Below are 18033 nucleotides of genomic sequence, written 5' to 3'. Positions count from 1 at the left end.
AGGAGGTTCCGGGGTATATAGATACCTGGGGATTGGGCAGGAATTGTCTCTATGGACGGCAATTTTCACGTACTCAATGCACCAAACTACTTATGAGCCGGTCCTTTCAAGTTCCTGCCAACCCGTCCGTTTTAGAGCTGGTCTGTCAGTCACGATCACTGTCGCGCTCCACGTAACAAGGCAGTTAATTGGTGGCCTGGTATCTGCCATTCCGCCTCGGGTCGCAGCCTTGCTGCCGCACGGCACAGCCCACGCAGGCGCACGGAATTAGGATAATGCGCAGACGAATCGTGGACATTACAAATCTCAGCCATCTCCGGTTTCATGTGCATTTTCACTTCGCCAATTTGAGCTCAGAGCCCAACAGTCCTTCATGTTGTACGATGGCTCTAGAGCGCTACATACCGCCTTGCATTAGAAACCCTGCGCATAATCACCACCCACCGCCAGCGGAGAAACCCCTGAGAATTCAGATCGAGGGACCTTTGGTCTCAATTCAGAAGCTGGTGCCCGAGGCGAAATGGCACACTGATGTTTTCAAACATACATTTCCGCAGCCTGCAGGGCCATTGCTCGCAAGACTGGCGTTTGAAAAGATATTCGTACGACAAGCGCGGCCGGAAAGCATTGTCGGTGATCTCGTCATCCGAGATCAATACCTCGGCTGGGTAATGGAAGGCGGTCGGCCTTTAAAGTATGTACTCGATGCTCAAGCAAGCCGCAAGTCAAGCTCGTCCCTTGCCTTCTTTTTTTCGCTTGTATTATCGGTTATAACTGACTCAGTGACTAACCAGCCAAGCCGACTACTATGGAGTCACATTTGACCAACCACCTTAATCCCCCTCACAATGATTACCCTGAGGTCTTGCAGATTAATATTATTGAGATGGACGATGACGGAGGTGCGTATGCCAATGACAACCTGCCATACAAAGTGAACCCGGCGGATTGCACTAGCAGCAAGGTTCTAGCTGTCCCCAGATGTTGTCAAAAGAGGAAGGGTACGCAGGACCGGTCCAGGATCAACTTTGAGGTTGCTGATAGGGGTGCGAGGAGCCGGTCTGGCGAGGTGAGAACGAATGGGACTGGGCAATACGAGGATTCTCCGATGCTCAGCCTCTCCTAAGCTGTGTTGTAAACAATCCGGCTCAGTCACGGCGTCAGAACCACAATGCTCCTTTCTCGCTCTGGTCAGAACCGGTTGCCTCTGTGAGCTCGCCGACATGAGCGCAAGAGCTGACGACATCGTGGCAATTTCCCAGTCGTGCAAGTTTGCAGTCCGCTCAGGGTCGATTGCCTCCACGACCACCAAATTGGTGGCCTGCTCCTCAAGAGAAGACAATCGTATCCTCGTCAAGGCTGATCGCCACCGGGGATCTGCCACGGAGTTTGTAAAAGCAAAGGCAGCTTGGTATTCGGAAATCTCGCTCTGTTCCGAGGAGATCCATTGGCTTGCAGGCTGGACCTCCTTTGTTGTTGCAGGTGGTTTGCGCAAAACATCCTTTACCTGCCTAAAAGGGGCAGTGACGGGAGACGAGATGGATCAGAACAGACAACAATCGGCACACCAATGGATTGCAAAAGCGCCCAACCATTCCTTATCGACCTCTGACCGCGTTCTGACCATTCATTAGACGATATCAGAACCCTTGGTAACAACTCCAGCGCCTACATGAAACGTTTTGGCGGCCGTATCGTCGAGTCTCCTCAGCCAGGCTGATACATCCGTTCTCCCTTGCACAGATTCGGGAAGCAGTTGGGCGTAAAGTGCAAAGACGCTCAAACTGGAAGCGCCTGCCCCCTGGGATTTGTCCTCGCCATTCCTGCGAAAGATCTCGAGCAATACAATGCCAATCTAATCCTGCCAGGCTGTGTCTTGCCATCCACACGGCAGCCTTGGCCGCGGGAGGAGGCCATACCCACAGTCATTGTCGCTGCCCTTGATCATCTGAATCACGGCTTCACGCGTTACTCCTGGAGGTGGAAAGGCGGCGTAGCGTGCCAGGGAGCCGCGGCAGGCTGGTTTGAGGAAGGCATTATTCGCAAGAGAGGACACGGGCAGTGAAAGGTTGGTGGATTGAGAGCTTTCTGACAAGCAAGCTCCATGTCTGAGCAGCATTGCCGTCGGTTGAATTGCGAATCCCTTTTTGTTCCAAAACCGATGAGTCCCCTGCACAAAAGCAGCAGGGTGCCATGCGGACTGCAGGAGTGTGTCACGCCCCGGATTTGATTGGTCGAGGCTCACCGCGCGAACAGACTTTGGCGAGTCTCCCAGAGGCCCATTTCCATCCACCCTTGAACACTCAGCGGCTGCTTTTCCGACTGCCGGTGCGGCCAGCGGCCAAAGATCATATCATCATCCCAATTCCGCATTCCTTCATGTATTTGATCTCTTGATCCGAGAACCACTCCCAGACCAATGCGTACTACCAACCTTCAACCACAACGTGTCGAAACCACCATGGACACGGAGCAAAAAGAATCACAAAACTCTCTGGCTTCAGACTCCAATTTGCCCTCGACCACGTCTGCCAGGGGTCGTCATGACCAACCTGACACTGGGAACATGTCTGTCGATGCCGACGCCTCGTCCCGTCGAAATGTCTCGGCCTTTAGGAGTCTCGGAATACTCGACCGTTTCCTTGCGCTTTGGATATTTCTGGCCATGGCCATTGGCATCATGCTGGGCAACTTTGTCCCCAACATGGGGCCTGCGCTGCAACGAGGCAAATTTGTCGGCGTATCGGTACCAATTGGTATGCCAAAGCTTCCCCCGTCCAACCGGCCTTCATGTCCCACGATGAGTGTTGCTTATTTTCGCATTTTCCAAATCAAAAGCTGTTGGTTTGTTAGTGATGATGTACCCCATCTTATGCAAGGTTCGATACGAGTCTTTACACAAACTCCTCGCACACAGGAGTATTTGGAAACAAATATGCTTCAGCATCTTCGTGAACTGGATACTTGCACCTTTCCTCATGGTTAGCACGCCACTTGCCTTGAGATGCGCGACTCGGTTGCTGACATCCTGATGAATAGCTTGCGCTGGCCTGGGCCTTCCTCCCTGACAAGAGCCATCTCCGCATTGGCCTGATCCTCGTAGGACTTGGGAGATGCATCGCCATGGTACAGCCACTCTCCCCTCCCATGGGACTGTTTGTCATTTTGCTCTTCTTTTCCTCGAAGACATTGACGCTGACTTTATATCACTGTAGGTTCTCATATGGAATGGCCTTGCTGGCGGTGACGACGAATACTGCGCAATCCTCGTCGCCATCAACTCACTCCTGCAAATGGTCCTTTTCGCACCTCTTGCCGTCTTCTTTATTAGTATCATCTGTGGGGATCCAGGAACACTGAACATTTCCTACCAGATCATTGCAACCAGCGTGGCAGTCTTCCTTGGTATTCCGCTTGGGGCAGCTGCTGTTACACGCTTTCTACTTCGTGCAACCGCGGGTGACGAGTGGTTTCAGCATGTCTTTGTTCGATTTGCCTCACCGTGGTCCCTTATTGGCCTTCTCTATACAATTCTTGTATTGTTCGCATCTCAGGGTCACCAGGTCGTTCACCAGATCGTGTCAGTCCTGCGGGTCGCCGCGCCGCTGGTGGTCTATTTTGTCCTGATCTTCTTGGCCACTTTATCGACTTGCCGACTCCTCGGCTTCAAGTTCCCTCTTTTGGTAACACAAAGTTTTACGGCGGCAAGCAACAACTTTGAGTTGGCGATAGCCGTGGCCGTGGCGACGTTTGGTCCCGACAGCGACCAGGCATTAGCTGCCACCGTCGGGCCCCTGATTGAGGTCCCTGTCCTGATTGGGCTGGTATATACCGTTCGGTGCATGTCGAATCGATGGGGTTGGAAATAAAAACTGTCCATCGAACCTGGATCAAATCATCTGGTTTCTTTGGTTTCACCTTTATAGATCTTGGATACACCGCGGACCTGTAATTTATCCTCCGCACTATTCCGCTTTTATGCCTGTCTCTTCGGTTTCGGAGCACGCACGCCATCTTAGATGTCACTCCGGATGAATGGCTCGACCAGTCCGCCGACTTCCTCTTGCTGTGTCCACTGCTGGCAATACTGAGACCTGGAAACTGGCTGAAGGAGTGGCTCAGCGGCGGTTGCGATGGCGAGAAGGACGTATAAATCTGCGCAGCCTGCTTATGCTAGTGACTTCTTCATGGTAGACAACCTCTCTCGCGAGACCTTTAACGCCGCGTTCGTTTGCCTTGTTAAGAAGATCAGCCTTAGGTGGTTGCATGGTGGAAGTCTAAGAGTATTTGTTCTGCTCTGCCAGCAGGCTTGACAAGGAAGCAAGACGTGCTGCGACAGACAATGCCTTGTTGACAGGCGATCAGATTAGGGTTAAGTTTAAGTTGCTATTTCTGCTTCTTTCTGTGAGCCTCAGCAGGCACAGTGACAGATACTTTTTTGTCTTTTTCCCCAGTAAAGGTGTCTAAGCCTAGCTCCTTGTCACTTATCATTAAATATACACACGTAACCTAAATGAATTTTTTAGGCTCCTTGTGGATGTTAAACGTAACTCTCCATGCATCTCAGACCTAGTTAGAGTGAAGGCGTGCACAAATAATCGTAGAGGCTAGGTAAGCAAATACTATTTATATAGTACTGCCAACCTAAAGCCACAGGCTCTTATTTTTATCGTTAGACTGCTTAAGCTTGCCGAAACTAACACGTGTCCCTAGTCGTGCCTTGCATCTGCTGCCTTGTCTCTTCTTATTTTGACGAAAAGGTCCAGACGCTACAATGCCTTAGCGCTAACTTCATTACATCCGTCGCTCCTAAAGTACGCAGCCTGTTCGACTGGCAAAAGCTCTTGCTGCAAGTTGAACAACCAGCTATATTACTCATCCTTGGAGGCCGCGTCAGGTAATTAAGGCTGCCTTTTATTGCTGTCACAACCTACGCTAATGGCCGAATATTTCGGCACCTCGAGTCGCTTTTCTGGACGTGTTGACGGACTGCACGAGACCAGACCTGAGGGAATCCCTTCCCGGTCTAGGCGAGGAGTAGGGAGACATCAGGAGCAGAAGGGATAGAGAGCAGCCTCCCTATCGCTGCCATGAGTAAACGCGGCCGTTTTGGCGTCCCTGTGCCATCGCCTGATTGAGAGTCTTCGGGGCGACTGGTCAAGCGGGTCGCCGAGAGAGTTTTCGTCCATGATCCCACACTCTTCGTGAGAAAGGTGGGCTGTTCTGTAGGCTATCCGGAACGGCGAAACATCATTAGCAGGAAGCGAGTTTGATCAGACTATCGAAACATGTCATCCCGGTGATCACCGCCTGGGGACTTGTTTAGGTGTGCGCACCACCTTACCTGAGCAATCGTGGCAACCACAATGGCTGCGCCACGGCTGCACTTTCGTCACCGCTTCGAGCCATCTGGTGCATCGCGGTAATGGGTTGAGTTTTCTAGCAGTTGTAGTTATATGTGCTGGGGAGGGCCGCTATTTTGCTACATGTGTAATTGAAAGTTGAGAGGGCCAAAAAAAACATACAACACTAGGTATTCGCTAGTTGTCATCAACCTAGCTACTAATCTAGCGCTCGCCAGGTTATCGTAGAAGATCGGACGGGTTTCTGAGTTTGCTGGCAGCTGTGGTCGTATGTGCTGAGCAGGGTAGCTATTAAAGTATATATATATTATATAGTTTTAAAGTGAGGGGGGCTAAAAAAACATACAACACTAGGTATTCGCTAGTTGTCACCAACCTAGCTACTAATCTAGCGCTTGCCAGGTTATCGTAGAAGATCAGACGGGTTTCTGAGCTTTCTGGCAGCTGTGGTCGTATGTGCTAGGGACAGCCGCTATTTAAATATATGTATAATTTAAAATTTATTAAGAGAGCTAAAAATAGAGAAAACATACAAGTCACAATCCCGAAGCCAGCTCGAGGCCTGGAGGGCAGGCCAGCATCGGAAGCTCCATTACCCCAGCAACTCGGTGGCCGTCCACATGACGCTCGGCTTCGGCGAGACGTTCGTCTACCTCAATCTCCTGTACTACGTGAGGTAAGAATCCCCTTCCCACAGCGGTAGCGGTCGACGGGGCTCCCAACTTGCCGCCGCCGCCCCTGCTTACGCCTTGTCAGCACCCTCATGCTTCACCGCGAGTACTTCCCCTTCCTGCCGACCCCGGAGTCGGAGCCACGGGGTCCAGTCGACCAGCCCATGCTGGGGGCGCCCGCCCCCGAGGGCTGGTGGGACGACAGCTCCCGACTCCTCTTCGGCGCGGCAGAGCACATCGCCGCCATTCTACACGAGGCCTCCGAGTGTGGCGTGCATCTCATGACGCCCTTTGCCGGGTTCTGCGCATTCTCAGCCGGCTACCTCAACCTCTACGTGGCGAAATACCCCCGAATGAACCTGGGCCGCAGCCCGCGAGCAAGCGACTGTCTCAAAATGTGTCTCGACTACCTGGAAAAGTTTCGACTTGTCTGGAAAATCGCCGACGGATGGGTAAGCCGCCCGCAAGCATGACACGACCGTGGCCACCGTTGCGCTAACATTGAGAGGGCGGCACGCGCAAGATCAAAACGATACACCATGCATCCGTGCTCTACGAGCGAGCAACCGAGGACCGGACACGATACCAGGGGCGCACACGAGCAGACTTTGATACTCTACACCAGTCTGTCCACGAGTTCCGTGTCGTGGATAGATCCGACGCGCATACTCGGGAGATTCGGGGCGCGGAGCGGCCCTCGGCGCAGGCGACTTGGCCGGTTCAAGGGCACGAGCACGAGCACGAGCACGAGCACGAGCTCGACACTAATACCTTGTTGAACCAGCTTTTCGCGGAAGTCAGCAATAACCTCGACGAGCAGGGGGCCTGGTCTCAATGGTGGCCGGCGATTGATCAGGTGGATCTTTAATGAGCTGCGTAATTACATCCGGGGTTTTTTTTTTCGTTGAAGCTTCCAATGAATGAGTGACGACCTTTGATTTTTTTGATTTTTTTTTTAAAAAGGGCTGTAATATCTGGTTTTCTATACATGTCCTATTTTTATTTCCCGGTCTAGAAAAACAGTCAACAGATAATGCACCTCTTCATATGGCTCCCCTCCCGTCACCGCCAACAAATGCATACCTGTCGCGTCAACCATTCGCCGTTTCTCCTTCCAATCACGCCTTTGCAAAGACCTTTCTCGAGTTCATCAGGCGAACAGCAAGCATAAAGAGCATGCCGACAAAAGGCGCCACAACCACGCCAAGAGGACGTTTTTTGAAGCAGCTAAAAAGGCACGTAAATGGCGTCTGGATTCTGTACTAGATCTACTAGAAATTTGGGACGAGAAGGGTGTACATTATAGGCGAAGAGGTTAATAGCGTTATTAGGTTGAAAATTGGCCCGCCTTGGTGTCCGGCCCGCCTTGCTGTCGAGCACCACCTTTGGTGGTGAGGGCTTTTGCTAGCCGAGCCACATAAAGTGGGGCGGGCACGATTATTCGCTAGTCGTCACCGACCTAACTACTAATCTAGCGCCCGCCAGATTCTCCTGGAAGATCGGACGGGTTTCTGAGCTCTACTGGCGGCTGTGGTCGTATGTGTCAGACGGGGCCGCTATTTTTTTATGTATAATTTAAAAATCAAGAGGGTCGGACACTGCATCCGAAATGTGAACCCGCGGACCTTTACCCGCAGGTTGGACTGGACCATGGTTCGCCTGCTGCCTCGTCCCGCCCTCCTGCACAAGATTCTGTAGCTTTGATTTGCTAGTTCCCTGCATTCGTGCGACTCTCGGTATTGATAAAAACGCACTTGTTACCCTCACTGTCGGTTGCGTTGGTGGCTGGTTGCATTGCTGGTTGGTCAAGTCATCGGTCATGGCAAGTACACGATGCGGGAAGCTGAGGAGCTCGAGTCCAATTCATCGTCAACACCGTACCCAGACTTGCGGTCGGAAAAATATTTCAAGGCAACGAGACCCTCTCCCCAACGACGAGGTCAACGCATCGCAAACCAACAAGGCCTCGCGGTTGTGCTTCAGGATGATGGGATTGTCGACATGCCCTGTCGCGGCCCAGTCCAGCCCGCAAAAGCCGTCGACCAGCTTCTCAGCCTTGCCGAATGAGCATGTCGAGATATTTATTGCCAACGGGTCGCAGCAGCGTCAGGCCATCGATCGGGCAGCAGCAGAACCTGACTGAACAAGGCCGGCTGCATCCAACAACATGACTGCTCCCTTTCTGCCCTCCCGTTTCCTACGCCGGGGCACCGTGTGGTACGGTAGGCAACCGAAGAAATATTGCCGTCACTTCTACGCTCTCTGCCTCGACTCCAAAGTTTCAAGGCCAAGGAAGGGCATGTGCCGGATCACGCACGTTGCTTTCTGCCGCCTGGTATGACTCTCCCCGTGACAGCAAGAAGCATTCAATCATCATCAGTATCAGTCAGAGTTTAGGGAACCCGGGACTCGCGGAGCCAGCCCGACCGCGTGGCTTGCGAGGGCACACGAAAGCAACCACCCCGAATCAATCCGTCGACGCACCAGAGCCGCAGATGCCGTCGTCACGTCATGATTCAGGTCGCGGCGCTGTCAGGTCCTTTTTCTCGACGCCTCCGATGTTGATGTTGATGTTGGTGGGCTCGACAACAAGCACCGGAGCCTCGTGCCCATCGTCCTCGACCACGGGACGGGAGACTGTCCTGGCCTTTTCTGCTCTGCCCGGGAACCCGGAACGGGAGGGCTACCTGCGCACAGAATGCCGGATTATGCATCACACCTGCTGGCACACATTCTCACATGCCCGTGGCTCAATGTCAGGCCATCGAGCCCGGCAATATTTGCAACAAGTTGGACTAGGCATTGAAGTACTCGCGGCAGGTCTGCCATTGCATAGCTGGTTGACTTGGAGCTGTATACCCCCGCGCAATCACCTAGAAAATCTTCTTCTCGAAGTTCCATGACTTGCCAAGGCCGCTGAGGGTGACTTTGATCCAGAACTCTGAACCCTTCTTCCAGAAGGTGATTTCACCGCTCGCGACGAACAAGGAGATACGAAGAGTGATTCCCTTGATGAGACTCCCGCTGGCCTTGCCAATGCTGATGCCCAGAACGCTGACCTCGAGCGATGCCTCCCATGTCGAAGTGTCCAAGGCGCCGCTGACCTGTTCTCCCGATTAGCCGTCCCTTGTTCCAACATGGTGGCAGGGGGGCTCGTTTCTACATTGACTGGACCAAAGCCCCAGCTGATGCTCTTTCCAGCTGTATACATGTCGAGCTCGAGAGCAGATACAGACTCGGCCTGCAGCTGCTGCTCGAAGACGAACGTTGGAGGAGCATCGTCTTCCTCCTTCACCTCGGTGAACTGCTTGATTTGCACCCCTGGACAGGACGGTTAGCCGACCGCTTGGTTTCTGTCTGCGTGGGACAATGCCGTCTTACCCCCGACGTAGGAATCGGCCATGATGGGTTGTTCTGGCGAGGCAAGGCCGAAAGAGGTTGTTGCTGTTGCTGTTGCTGTTGCTGCTGTCGTTGCTGCTTCCCAACACAGGCTTTTGAGCAGATGGACTCGTCAAGTCCGAAACACGACGAAGCTGTGTGTCTGCGCTTGGGCTGGTTACTTTGGCATGGCCAGATGGTCCTTTAAGTGCTCTGGACCGAAGCCGAGGCGGCATTGCCGCCCAGGATGCCTCAGTACGGATGGCCGTGATATGCTTGCCTGTCTGCATACCACATCGACACACTCGACGCGGATTGTATCATACGTCTTACTGTCCGCTGCGACGCCGCGCACGACGTGCAGGACACGTATTCTGTTCGGTGTCGATGCCATTGCACCCTCACGGCTGCAGTCTGCTCGCTTGTCGTCATTCTTTCTTTGTCGTGCTGTGTTCCGCCGTGACCCGTCATATCAACTCGACACCACTGTCTCGGCTGCGGGTTACGTATCCTCTCCTGTCCATGACATGTTGTTGTGCTCTGTGAATAGTCGTACAAGACTTGACGTTGCTGTCTCGGCTGCACGTCACATATCTTCTCTCCATCTGTCTATTGTCACGTAAAACTCAGCACCATCTTGACTGGCCCTCACCCATCTTTCCCTCGACTGCGTCTCCTTCCAACTCACCACCCGACTGCAACTGAATCGCGTCGACTCGGCACAAAGAGGCAACGACGCTGGTCTCAGTCGCAGACACAGGCATGGTCTCTCTAGGACATGTCCTGTCGGCTCGTCATGTCGCATCACACGTCTCACGGCGCACCATGCTCTTTTGCTCGCAGGATTCGCACTCTCTCTGCATTATTACTCGCGCATTCTGTCGACTCGTCACATCGAGGCATTGCGCGAATGTGAATGTGAATGTGACGCGGCCTGTGTTGTCGCTCACCAGTCCGCGGAGTGTTGCCTTTCACTTGTCATATTCGTCTGGTCCTGCTATCCCATGGCTCTCCTCTTGGACACGCATCGTCGTCTGGTTTCCTCGTCTGACGCATCAAACACATGACAAGACGTGCAGAATGCATCTTCTCTCTTACTAATATACTGCTTTTCAAGCTTGTCATATCAACGTGCTGCTACGTCTCTTGCTCCGTGCATCGCCTCTCATTTACACACACGCTGCCTTGAGCCCAGGACGTGAGTGCAACGCCATTGTCTCACCAGACACACGTTGTCTCTTCATTCTTCATGCTCAACCTCCTCGCGCAAACGCAGGACTCGGCTTACTCTCTCTCTCTCTCTCTCTCTCTCTCTCCCTCTCTCTCACTGATAACATGTTACTTTGAACTTGTCACATTGAAGCAATAAGGCTGCCGTCCGCCGTGTAAGACACGTACATGCCTCAAAGCGCACGACCCGAGTGCAACGCTGCTGAGTGCTGTCTCACCTGCCGTGCAATGCAGAGCCTGACTGACTCTGCGTCAGCCAGCAGCTGAGCTTCACTTTTTGTGACGGGTAAAAACCATCTACAAGTCTCCGCACCGCACGCCGGCCGCCTCGCCTCGCCAGCTTCCTGCAAGACGAGTATTGCCTTTTCCGTTGGACGCTCGGCTGCAGCCCGTGATGTGACTGATTGCGTGTCTGTCTGTCTGTCTGTCTGTCCGTCCGTCCGTCCGTCCGTCCGTCTACCTTGTGAGCCCACGGGCTGTCCTGCCAAACCACCACAGCTTCACTTCAAGACCACGACACCAGGTATGGTATTCTTATTTAACCGCAAGCCTCGCCGGCTTCATCCCCCCCCTTCCCCTCCAACGAGTCTTCCGTACCTTCATCTCGTCGTCCCCCTCCTCAACTCACACAGCAACCCCTCGTCCTCCTCGAGCGAGCGTAGCTCTCGAAAAACATCAACGACAACCAGCATCACCCAGCTCACCGTTCCTGAACCAGGCCCCTCGGCTTCTGCAGAAACTCTGTCCGCAAAATGGACAAGGCAACCCACAACACCGGTGAGTCCGTCCCCAAAGGCCACCCCCGGTGAGCCGCGACATGCTGACGGCACCACACCACAGGGGCCGTCATCCAGGTCAACTCCCCCAACAAGGAGAACAACCTGCCCGACGCCTTCACCTTCATCCAGCACGTGCAGCAGTCGCCCATGGCCGACGTCGGCCTGCCAAAGTCGCACCACGTCCGCGCCAACGTCGGCCCAGTCACGGTACGCGCCTCCCACGGCCCTCCACGGCCCTCCGTCGCTCTCCTTTCCTCCTTTCCTCCTTTCCTTCTTTCCGCCCGCTGACCTCGCCCAGTTCGACGGCTACATCTTGCCCGAGAAGGACACCCTCATGGGCGTGCTCTACCTGCTCAACATCCAGCTCGGCAAGGTCTCCGGCAGCATCGAGCGCGGCGTCAAGGCCACCGCCAGGCTCGCCTCCGCCACGGGAGACGTCGTCTTCTTCAAGCAGGACAAGGAGGTCTGGATGAAGATCGACATCAGCGTCATCGGTGCCCCCTGGAAAATGGAGCAGGCTATCTGGCCGCCAAAACACCACAAGTAGCCGCCGACGGGCTGTGGGTCGAGAAATGGGAAGCCCCCTTGCCCGCCGGGGGGGATGGCTCGGTCGTGGTCGTGGTCGTGGTCGTGGTCGTCGATTTTACGTACGAGCAGCCAGTGACCTATCCAGGCATCTTATCTATGTCTTGCCGCCCATGCTTGTTCGCCGTCGCTGCTGTGCCAAGGTGTTCGGTGTGCTGTCCGCCAGACCCTCGTGTCCATGTACATGTGCCGGTGACCTGTCTGTGACCCTAACCCTCGCCCGTACCTGGTCGTCCGGCCCTCGATTTGCTTCCCCTTCCCCTCCCTCCCCTCTGGCCATCTACGACTGTAAGCTTGCCGGGGATCGTCCGCCTTTTCTACTTTGATCACGACGAACTGGCTCATGTCGTTGTTGTCTGTCACGTAGCAATCTGTGCTCCATGTGGATCCTCCCACTGGCCGTAGACGCAGACTGTAGGGGTACCTTTTCTTTTTTGTTTTCAGGAAAAATTCAAGGACCTTATCCTAGACTCCGAATATCACTAAATACCACAACACAGCAAACACATCGGATAACAGTGCATTAGGCATCTACCCTTTTGTCATCGAAACCCATGCATCTTTGAATCGCTAGCTGTGGATTTGTCTACAGGGGCTTGCCGCCGATAAAGTCGGACCAGCGGCGGACTTCGGAGGGAATGCCCTCCTTGCGAGGGAGTTTTTCGCTCATGCACCGGGCGAAGAGAATGGCCGTCTACACATGTTAGCCAATGGTGCCAAGTTGGACAAGACAACAGCACAGGGGGGTTATATGTCTCATTTACCTGGGGCTCCATGAACAGAGGGACGCCAAAGTCAACCGCGTTTCGGCGCATGACATAGTCCACGTCAAGGGTCGTCTTGCCACGCGCGACGGCCAAGTTGAAACAGCCACGAATATCGTACTTCTGGAACACTTCACGGAGAGCACGCTTGTCCTCCTTGGGAAACTCGATAACCTCGACAGTGATCTTGTCCTTGGCCGTGGACTCGAGGAACTTCTTGACGTCGTTGCTGGCCGCATACAGCTTGTATCCGAGGGGAGCGACAAAGTCGACAACCTGGGTCAACCACGTCTTGCTGACATCTCCGCCAAGGAGGAGACCCTCACCGGGTTCGGGCATGCGGAAGTTCATGGTGGACTGGACAGACGCCCAGTACGCGTCCACAAGATCCTTGCCGAAGCAGGCGATTTCACCAGTTGACGACATCTCGACGCCCAGGAAAGGGTCGGCGCCGGCAAGACGGGTCCATGAGAACTGGGGTACCTTTGTGGCGACATAGTCTCGCTTAACAGCCATGAGGTCGGTGGGCTCGGGCACGTCCTTGCCGACGAGAGCCTTGGTGGCAATGTCGATGAAGTTGAGGCCGAGGACCTTGCTGACAAAGGGGAACGACCGGGAAGCACGGAGGTTGCACTCAATCACCTTGAGCGCCGGCTCGCCACCCTCGGGGTCGTCTGCCTTGATGATCTGCATGTTGAAGGGACCAGTGATGTTCCAGGCCTTGGCGACCTTTTTGGCGATTTCTTTGACCCGCTCCATGACGGCGCCGTCCAGGTTGGCGGGAGGCAGAACCAGTGTGGCATCACCAGAGTGGACGCCTGCCTGTTCAACGTGCTCCGAGACTGCGTGGATGACGAGTTCGCCCTTGGAGGCGACAGCGTCGACGTCGATTTCCTGGGCACCCTCGATGAACTTGCTGATGACGACGGGGTGGTCGGGCGACACATTGCTGGCGGCCTCAAGCTTCTCCTTGAGATCTTCCTGACTGCGAATCACTGTCATGGCAGCTCCAGAGAGGACGTAACTGGGACGGACAAGAACGGGATATCCTACTTCTTCGGCGAACCTCTCGGCGGCCTGGACCGAGGTGAGTTCCTTCCATGAAGGCTGGTCAATCCCAAGGCTGTCTAGAATCTCGGAGAACTTTTGACGATCTTCGGCCTTGTCGATATCCCTGGGATCAGTCCCAAGAACCTTGGCACCGCCGGTTTCCTGCAGACGAAGAGCAATGTTCTGGGGTAGTTGACCGCCAACAGAGACAACCACGCCCGAGGAATTCTCCAGTTCGTAGATATCCATGACACGCTCGTAGCTTAGCTCTTCAAAGTAAAGCTTGTCCGCACAATCGTAATCGGTGCTCATCGTTTCCGGGTTATACTTTTTTTGCTTGTCGTTAGTTTACTAAACATTTCGCGACTGCGGGAATGGTTTTCTCTCAACTCACGTTGATCATGATAGCCTTCTCTCCCATCTGGCGGAGGGCTTGGGTGGCGCCGACTGCGCACCAATCAAACTCGACAGAGGACCCAATGCGGTAAACACCACTTCCCAAAATGACCTTGCCCTTGTCCTCGAAAGTCACGTCGTGGGAAGAGCCGTTGTAGGTGGTGTACAGGTAGTTGGTATCAGCGGGGAACTCGGCAGCGAGGGTGTCAATCTTCTTGACCCAAGGGCGGATATTGAAGCTCAGTCGGCAAGCGCGCACCTCGTCCTCGGTGGCGTTGACGGCCATGCCGATTTGGCGATCAGAGAAGCCGAGTTTCTTGGCTTTGAGAATCTGGTCCTTCTTCAGAGCCTGCAGGCTGCCAGCAGCCTGGAACTCACGCGTGCAGTCAACAATGTTCTGGAGCTTGTACAGGAACCACTTGTCAATCTTGGTCAGCTCATGAACTTTCTCAACCGAGTAGTTCTCGTGAAGCATGGCCTGGCCGACGGCGAGCCATCGGCGATCAGTTGGGTTCTGCAGCTCATGATCCAAGTCCTCAAACTTGTCGCCCTGGAAGCCAACAAACCGGGGATCAACCTGGCGGATGGCCTTCTGGAAAGATTCTTCAAAAGTTCGGCCAATTGCCATGACCTCGCCAACCGACTTCATGGCACTGCCAATGTCTCGCTTGACGTGCTGGAACTTGGACAGATCCCATCGGGGCATCTTTGTGACAATGTAGTCTAGAGAGGGTTCGAAGTTGGCGGTGGTGGTTTTGGTAACGGCGTTGGGCAGCTCCGGTAGACTGTGGCCAAGACCAATCTTGGCAGCAGTGTAAGCAAGAGGATAGCCAGTAGCCTTTGAGGCCAGGGCAGAGGACCGGGAGAGACGAGCGTTGACCTCGATGACTCGGTAGTCAAGGCCATCAGGCTGCAAGGCGTATTGAACGTTGCATTCGCCAACAACGCCAAGGTGTCGTACAATCTTTATGGCAGCAGATCGAAGCATGTGGTATTCCTCGTCGCTCAGAGTTTGCGAAGGAGCAACGACGATCGAGTCACCGGTGTGGATGCCAAGGGGATCGAAGTTTTCCATGTTGCAAACCGTGATACAGTTGTTGTTGGCGTCGCGAACGACTTCGTATTCCAGCTCCTTCCAACCCTTGAGAGACTTCTCAACCAAAATTTGAGGCGACAGAGTCAGGGAACGCGCGGCCATATTGCGGAGCTCTTCCTCGTTGTTGGCAAAGCCAGAACCCAAACCTCCCAAGGCGTAGGCAGCACGGACAATGATGGGATAGCCGACCTTTTCAGCGGCATCCAATGCCTCGTCAACAGTGCTGACAGCAATGGACTTGGCGATTGGGATGTTGATCTCCTCTAGGGCCTTGGCGAAGAGGTCTCGATCCTCTGAAACTTCCAGAGTTCGCACACTGGTACCGAGAACTTTGACGCCGTACTTGTCGAACAGTCCTTGGCGCTGCATCTGAACACCCAGGTTCAGGGCAGTCTGCCCACCAAAGGACAAGAAAATGCCATCGGGCTTCTCTCTTTCGATGACGTAGCTGACATACTCGGGCGTGACTGGCAGGTAGTAGACCTCGTCGGCGAGGGTGTGGTTGGTCTGGATAGTAGCAATATTGGGGTTGATCAGAACAGAAGCGACGCCAGCTTCCTTGAGTGCCTTGAGTGCCTGTGAGCCTGTGTGGAAAGGGCGGTGTTAGTATGTGAGCCTTTTGACTTGCTCCGAAATGTATGTCATGTTTGCGACAGCACGTGAGTCACGACGGTGAGAGCGTGTCCTCGGGTTCGGTGTGCGTGCACCTCTGTCCGACTTCCTCGGTGGGAGGTCGATGTGAAGAACGAACCTGAATAGTCGAATTCACCAGCCTGGCCAATGGCAAGACCACCACTTCCAATGACGAGGACCTTTTTCACATGGACATCCTTTGCGTGTTTAATGACCCCACTGTTGATGTACGCCTTGGGGTTGGGGGCGGCCTCGGCTGGCGAGGAGGTGTAATTTCGGACAATTGAGATTGTGCCCAGTCTCTTGAGGTGCTGTTTGGGCTGAAGCAAGGCACGGGCAGACGACGTCAAGGAAGCTGTGGTGAGAGACCTGGCGCGAGCAGGCAAAGTTGGAGGAAGACGCCGTCCAGCTCGGAGCAGGATCGGAGCACGGCCAGCCAGCATCGAAGGCATCGCGGGACGCGTGAAAATTGCAGACGGCAGACGACTCCCGGGGTGTTCAATGCTTCAATGACTCCGTCCCTCGAGCGGCTTAGATGTTCGGGGCCCAATTGGATTGGACAGGTGTCGAGGGCCAGCGAAGCGAAGAGGTGGAAAGGGAGATGTGATTAAGAGAGGGAATAGAAGTCGGTGACACGAATCAAGGGCCACGACGGAGAGCTCGAAGGAAAAAAAAAAAAAAAAAAAAAAAAAAGGCGACCCCAGGTTCCGACCGGGGCGGACGGGTCACCGCTCACCGATAAGATAAGGCCGAGATTTGTTGGTGCGGCCTCGCAAGTCAAGTACTCAGTCAACAGAAGTCAATTAAATGGTTTCAAACCCTCCGGCGGTCACAGCGGGGTCGTGGCCCCCACGATCCACGATCAAACGTTGACAGCTTCTCTGACGGGACTCTCAGGTGTCATCAACTCGTGCAACGACTGCGCTTGCAGGGGGGCAAGTCGAGACTTGCTTATTGGCGCGTGTTGCGCAACAAACAACGCTTCTTGCGCGCGTTGTTGTGTCAAGTCCCATCATCTATTGAAGTACCCGTGTATCCCCTTGAACCGCAGGCGGACATGAGTGGGAAGTGCGAGGTCGGCATCAAGGCATCAACACTGCTCGTAGAGACTTGCCCACCCAAGTCGGCCCTGTAGCGGAAGGCCACGGCTTCGCTCCCGTTCCTCAGCATGTACTTAAGTACCTAGGTACTTGCTCGGTAGCAGCTCGCCCGTGACTGTGCATGATGCATAATGCATCATGCATCATGACCATCGTCAACTGAGTTCCTAGGTACTTAAGAGTTAAGTGCTCAAGTACTTCCTGGATGCATGTGCACCGCCGGGCACCCAAGTGCCTAATACTAAGTACTTACTCAAGGAGCACTGTAGCCTGTAGCAGGGCACCCACGCCGGGTGGTAGGCAATGTACCCTCCTGCACGTTGTGCAAGGACTCATCACCGTAATCTGTAATGCAGCTGGTTGTATTTTCATCTTGTTCGCGGGCCTGCCTCATGCCTCGCACCTACAGAGTACTGAGTACCCAGACTGTTTCCTCGCAGCAGATGCCCAAGCTTCTCGAATGCCTTTCGTCGTCATCACCTGTCTTCTGCCTGCGAGACGAGACGTGGTAGATGGAAACCAAAGCATCCGAGTCGAGCTCGCATCCACAGAAGAAGAGGACGACGCCACTGTAGTTGCCGTCAGACCAGATTCTCATCTGCCTGAGAAACCATCCATCCAATAAGGCAGAGGCTCTCCTTCATAGCCGGGAAGACACTTCCAGCAATGTTACTGCGCCATTCAGTCTTTCCAATATTGAGGGCGGAAGAACCATTGCAAGGACACGACATGCCATTGTCAAAGTAAGCTGGAAACAGATTCGCCGCAGGGAACTCGACAAGGCCGCCTTGTCGGAGAGGCGGTTGGCCCTGCAATGCGATGGCAGCATGCCGGGCTGGCGGCGGGAAAACGTGGACATGGAAAACGCTGCCATGACATCTTCCATCTTCCGACTCTGGGACCGGAAAGCATCATCAACGACTACCGCTCATTCGGTGCTCGCAAGTCGTGCCGTGTTGCCGAGGCGCAGTGACGAGCATTGGACGAG

At 54.2% G+C, this 18033-nt stretch overlaps 6 protein-coding genes across 6 annotated transcripts; 4 read left to right on the top strand and 2 right to left on the bottom strand.

Moving 5' to 3' along the window:
• Positions 1 to 886: 886 nt before the first annotated feature.
• On the top strand, positions 887 to 1126 carry MAM_08296 (uncharacterized protein; the record flags this gene model as incomplete). The annotated part of the gene is made up of 1 exon (XM_040827094.1): positions 887 to 1126. One exon carries the CDS (start codon positions 887 to 889, stop codon positions 1124 to 1126), a length of 240 nt encoding a protein of 79 aa, XP_040674940.1.
• A 1335-nt stretch (positions 1127 to 2461) lies between these two features.
• Positions 2462 to 3869, top strand: MAM_08295 (Arsenical-resistance protein ACR3; the record flags this gene model as incomplete). The annotated part of the gene is made up of 4 exons (XM_040827093.1): positions 2462 to 2756; positions 2854 to 2981; positions 3040 to 3126; positions 3216 to 3869. The coding sequence occupies 4 exons, from the start codon at positions 2462 to 2464 to the stop codon at positions 3867 to 3869; spliced, it is 1164 nt and encodes a 387-aa protein (XP_040674939.1).
• Positions 3870 to 5983: 2114 nt separating this feature from the next.
• MAM_08294 (uncharacterized protein) lies at positions 5984 to 6902 on the top strand (the record flags this gene model as incomplete). Its single annotated transcript, XM_040827092.1, has 3 exons — positions 5984 to 6039; positions 6120 to 6486; positions 6543 to 6902. The coding sequence occupies 3 exons, from the start codon at positions 5984 to 5986 to the stop codon at positions 6900 to 6902; spliced, it is 783 nt and encodes a 260-aa protein (XP_040674938.1).
• A 2005-nt stretch (positions 6903 to 8907) lies between these two features.
• Positions 8908 to 9437, bottom strand: MAM_08293 (uncharacterized protein; the record flags this gene model as incomplete). Its single annotated transcript, XM_040827091.1, has 3 exons — positions 8908 to 9138; positions 9198 to 9355; positions 9416 to 9437. The coding sequence occupies 3 exons, from the start codon at positions 9435 to 9437 to the stop codon at positions 8908 to 8910; spliced, it is 411 nt and encodes a 136-aa protein (XP_040674937.1).
• A 1957-nt stretch (positions 9438 to 11394) lies between these two features.
• On the top strand, positions 11395 to 11968 carry MAM_08292 (uncharacterized protein; the record flags this gene model as incomplete). The annotated part of the gene is made up of 3 exons (XM_040827090.1): positions 11395 to 11419; positions 11483 to 11628; positions 11720 to 11968. The coding sequence occupies 3 exons, from the start codon at positions 11395 to 11397 to the stop codon at positions 11966 to 11968; spliced, it is 420 nt and encodes a 139-aa protein (XP_040674936.1).
• A 624-nt stretch (positions 11969 to 12592) lies between these two features.
• MAM_08291 (carbamoyl-phosphate synthase arginine-specific large chain) lies at positions 12593 to 16397 on the bottom strand (the record flags this gene model as incomplete). Its single annotated transcript, XM_040827089.1, has 4 exons — positions 12593 to 12700; positions 12771 to 14147; positions 14215 to 15896; positions 16064 to 16397. 4 exons carry the CDS (start codon positions 16395 to 16397, stop codon positions 12593 to 12595), a joined length of 3501 nt encoding a protein of 1166 aa, XP_040674935.1.
• Between the last annotated feature and the right edge of the window lie 1636 nt (positions 16398 to 18033).

Source organism: Metarhizium album (genome assembly GCF_000804445.1).
Source record: "Metarhizium album ARSEF 1941 chromosome Unknown scaffold_49, whole genome shotgun sequence".
Classification (NCBI taxonomy): Eukaryota; Fungi; Ascomycota; class Sordariomycetes; order Hypocreales; family Clavicipitaceae; genus Metarhizium; species Metarhizium album.
The sequence above is the reverse complement of the archived record's forward strand: the minus strand, read 5'-3'. Positions and strand labels throughout refer to the sequence as shown.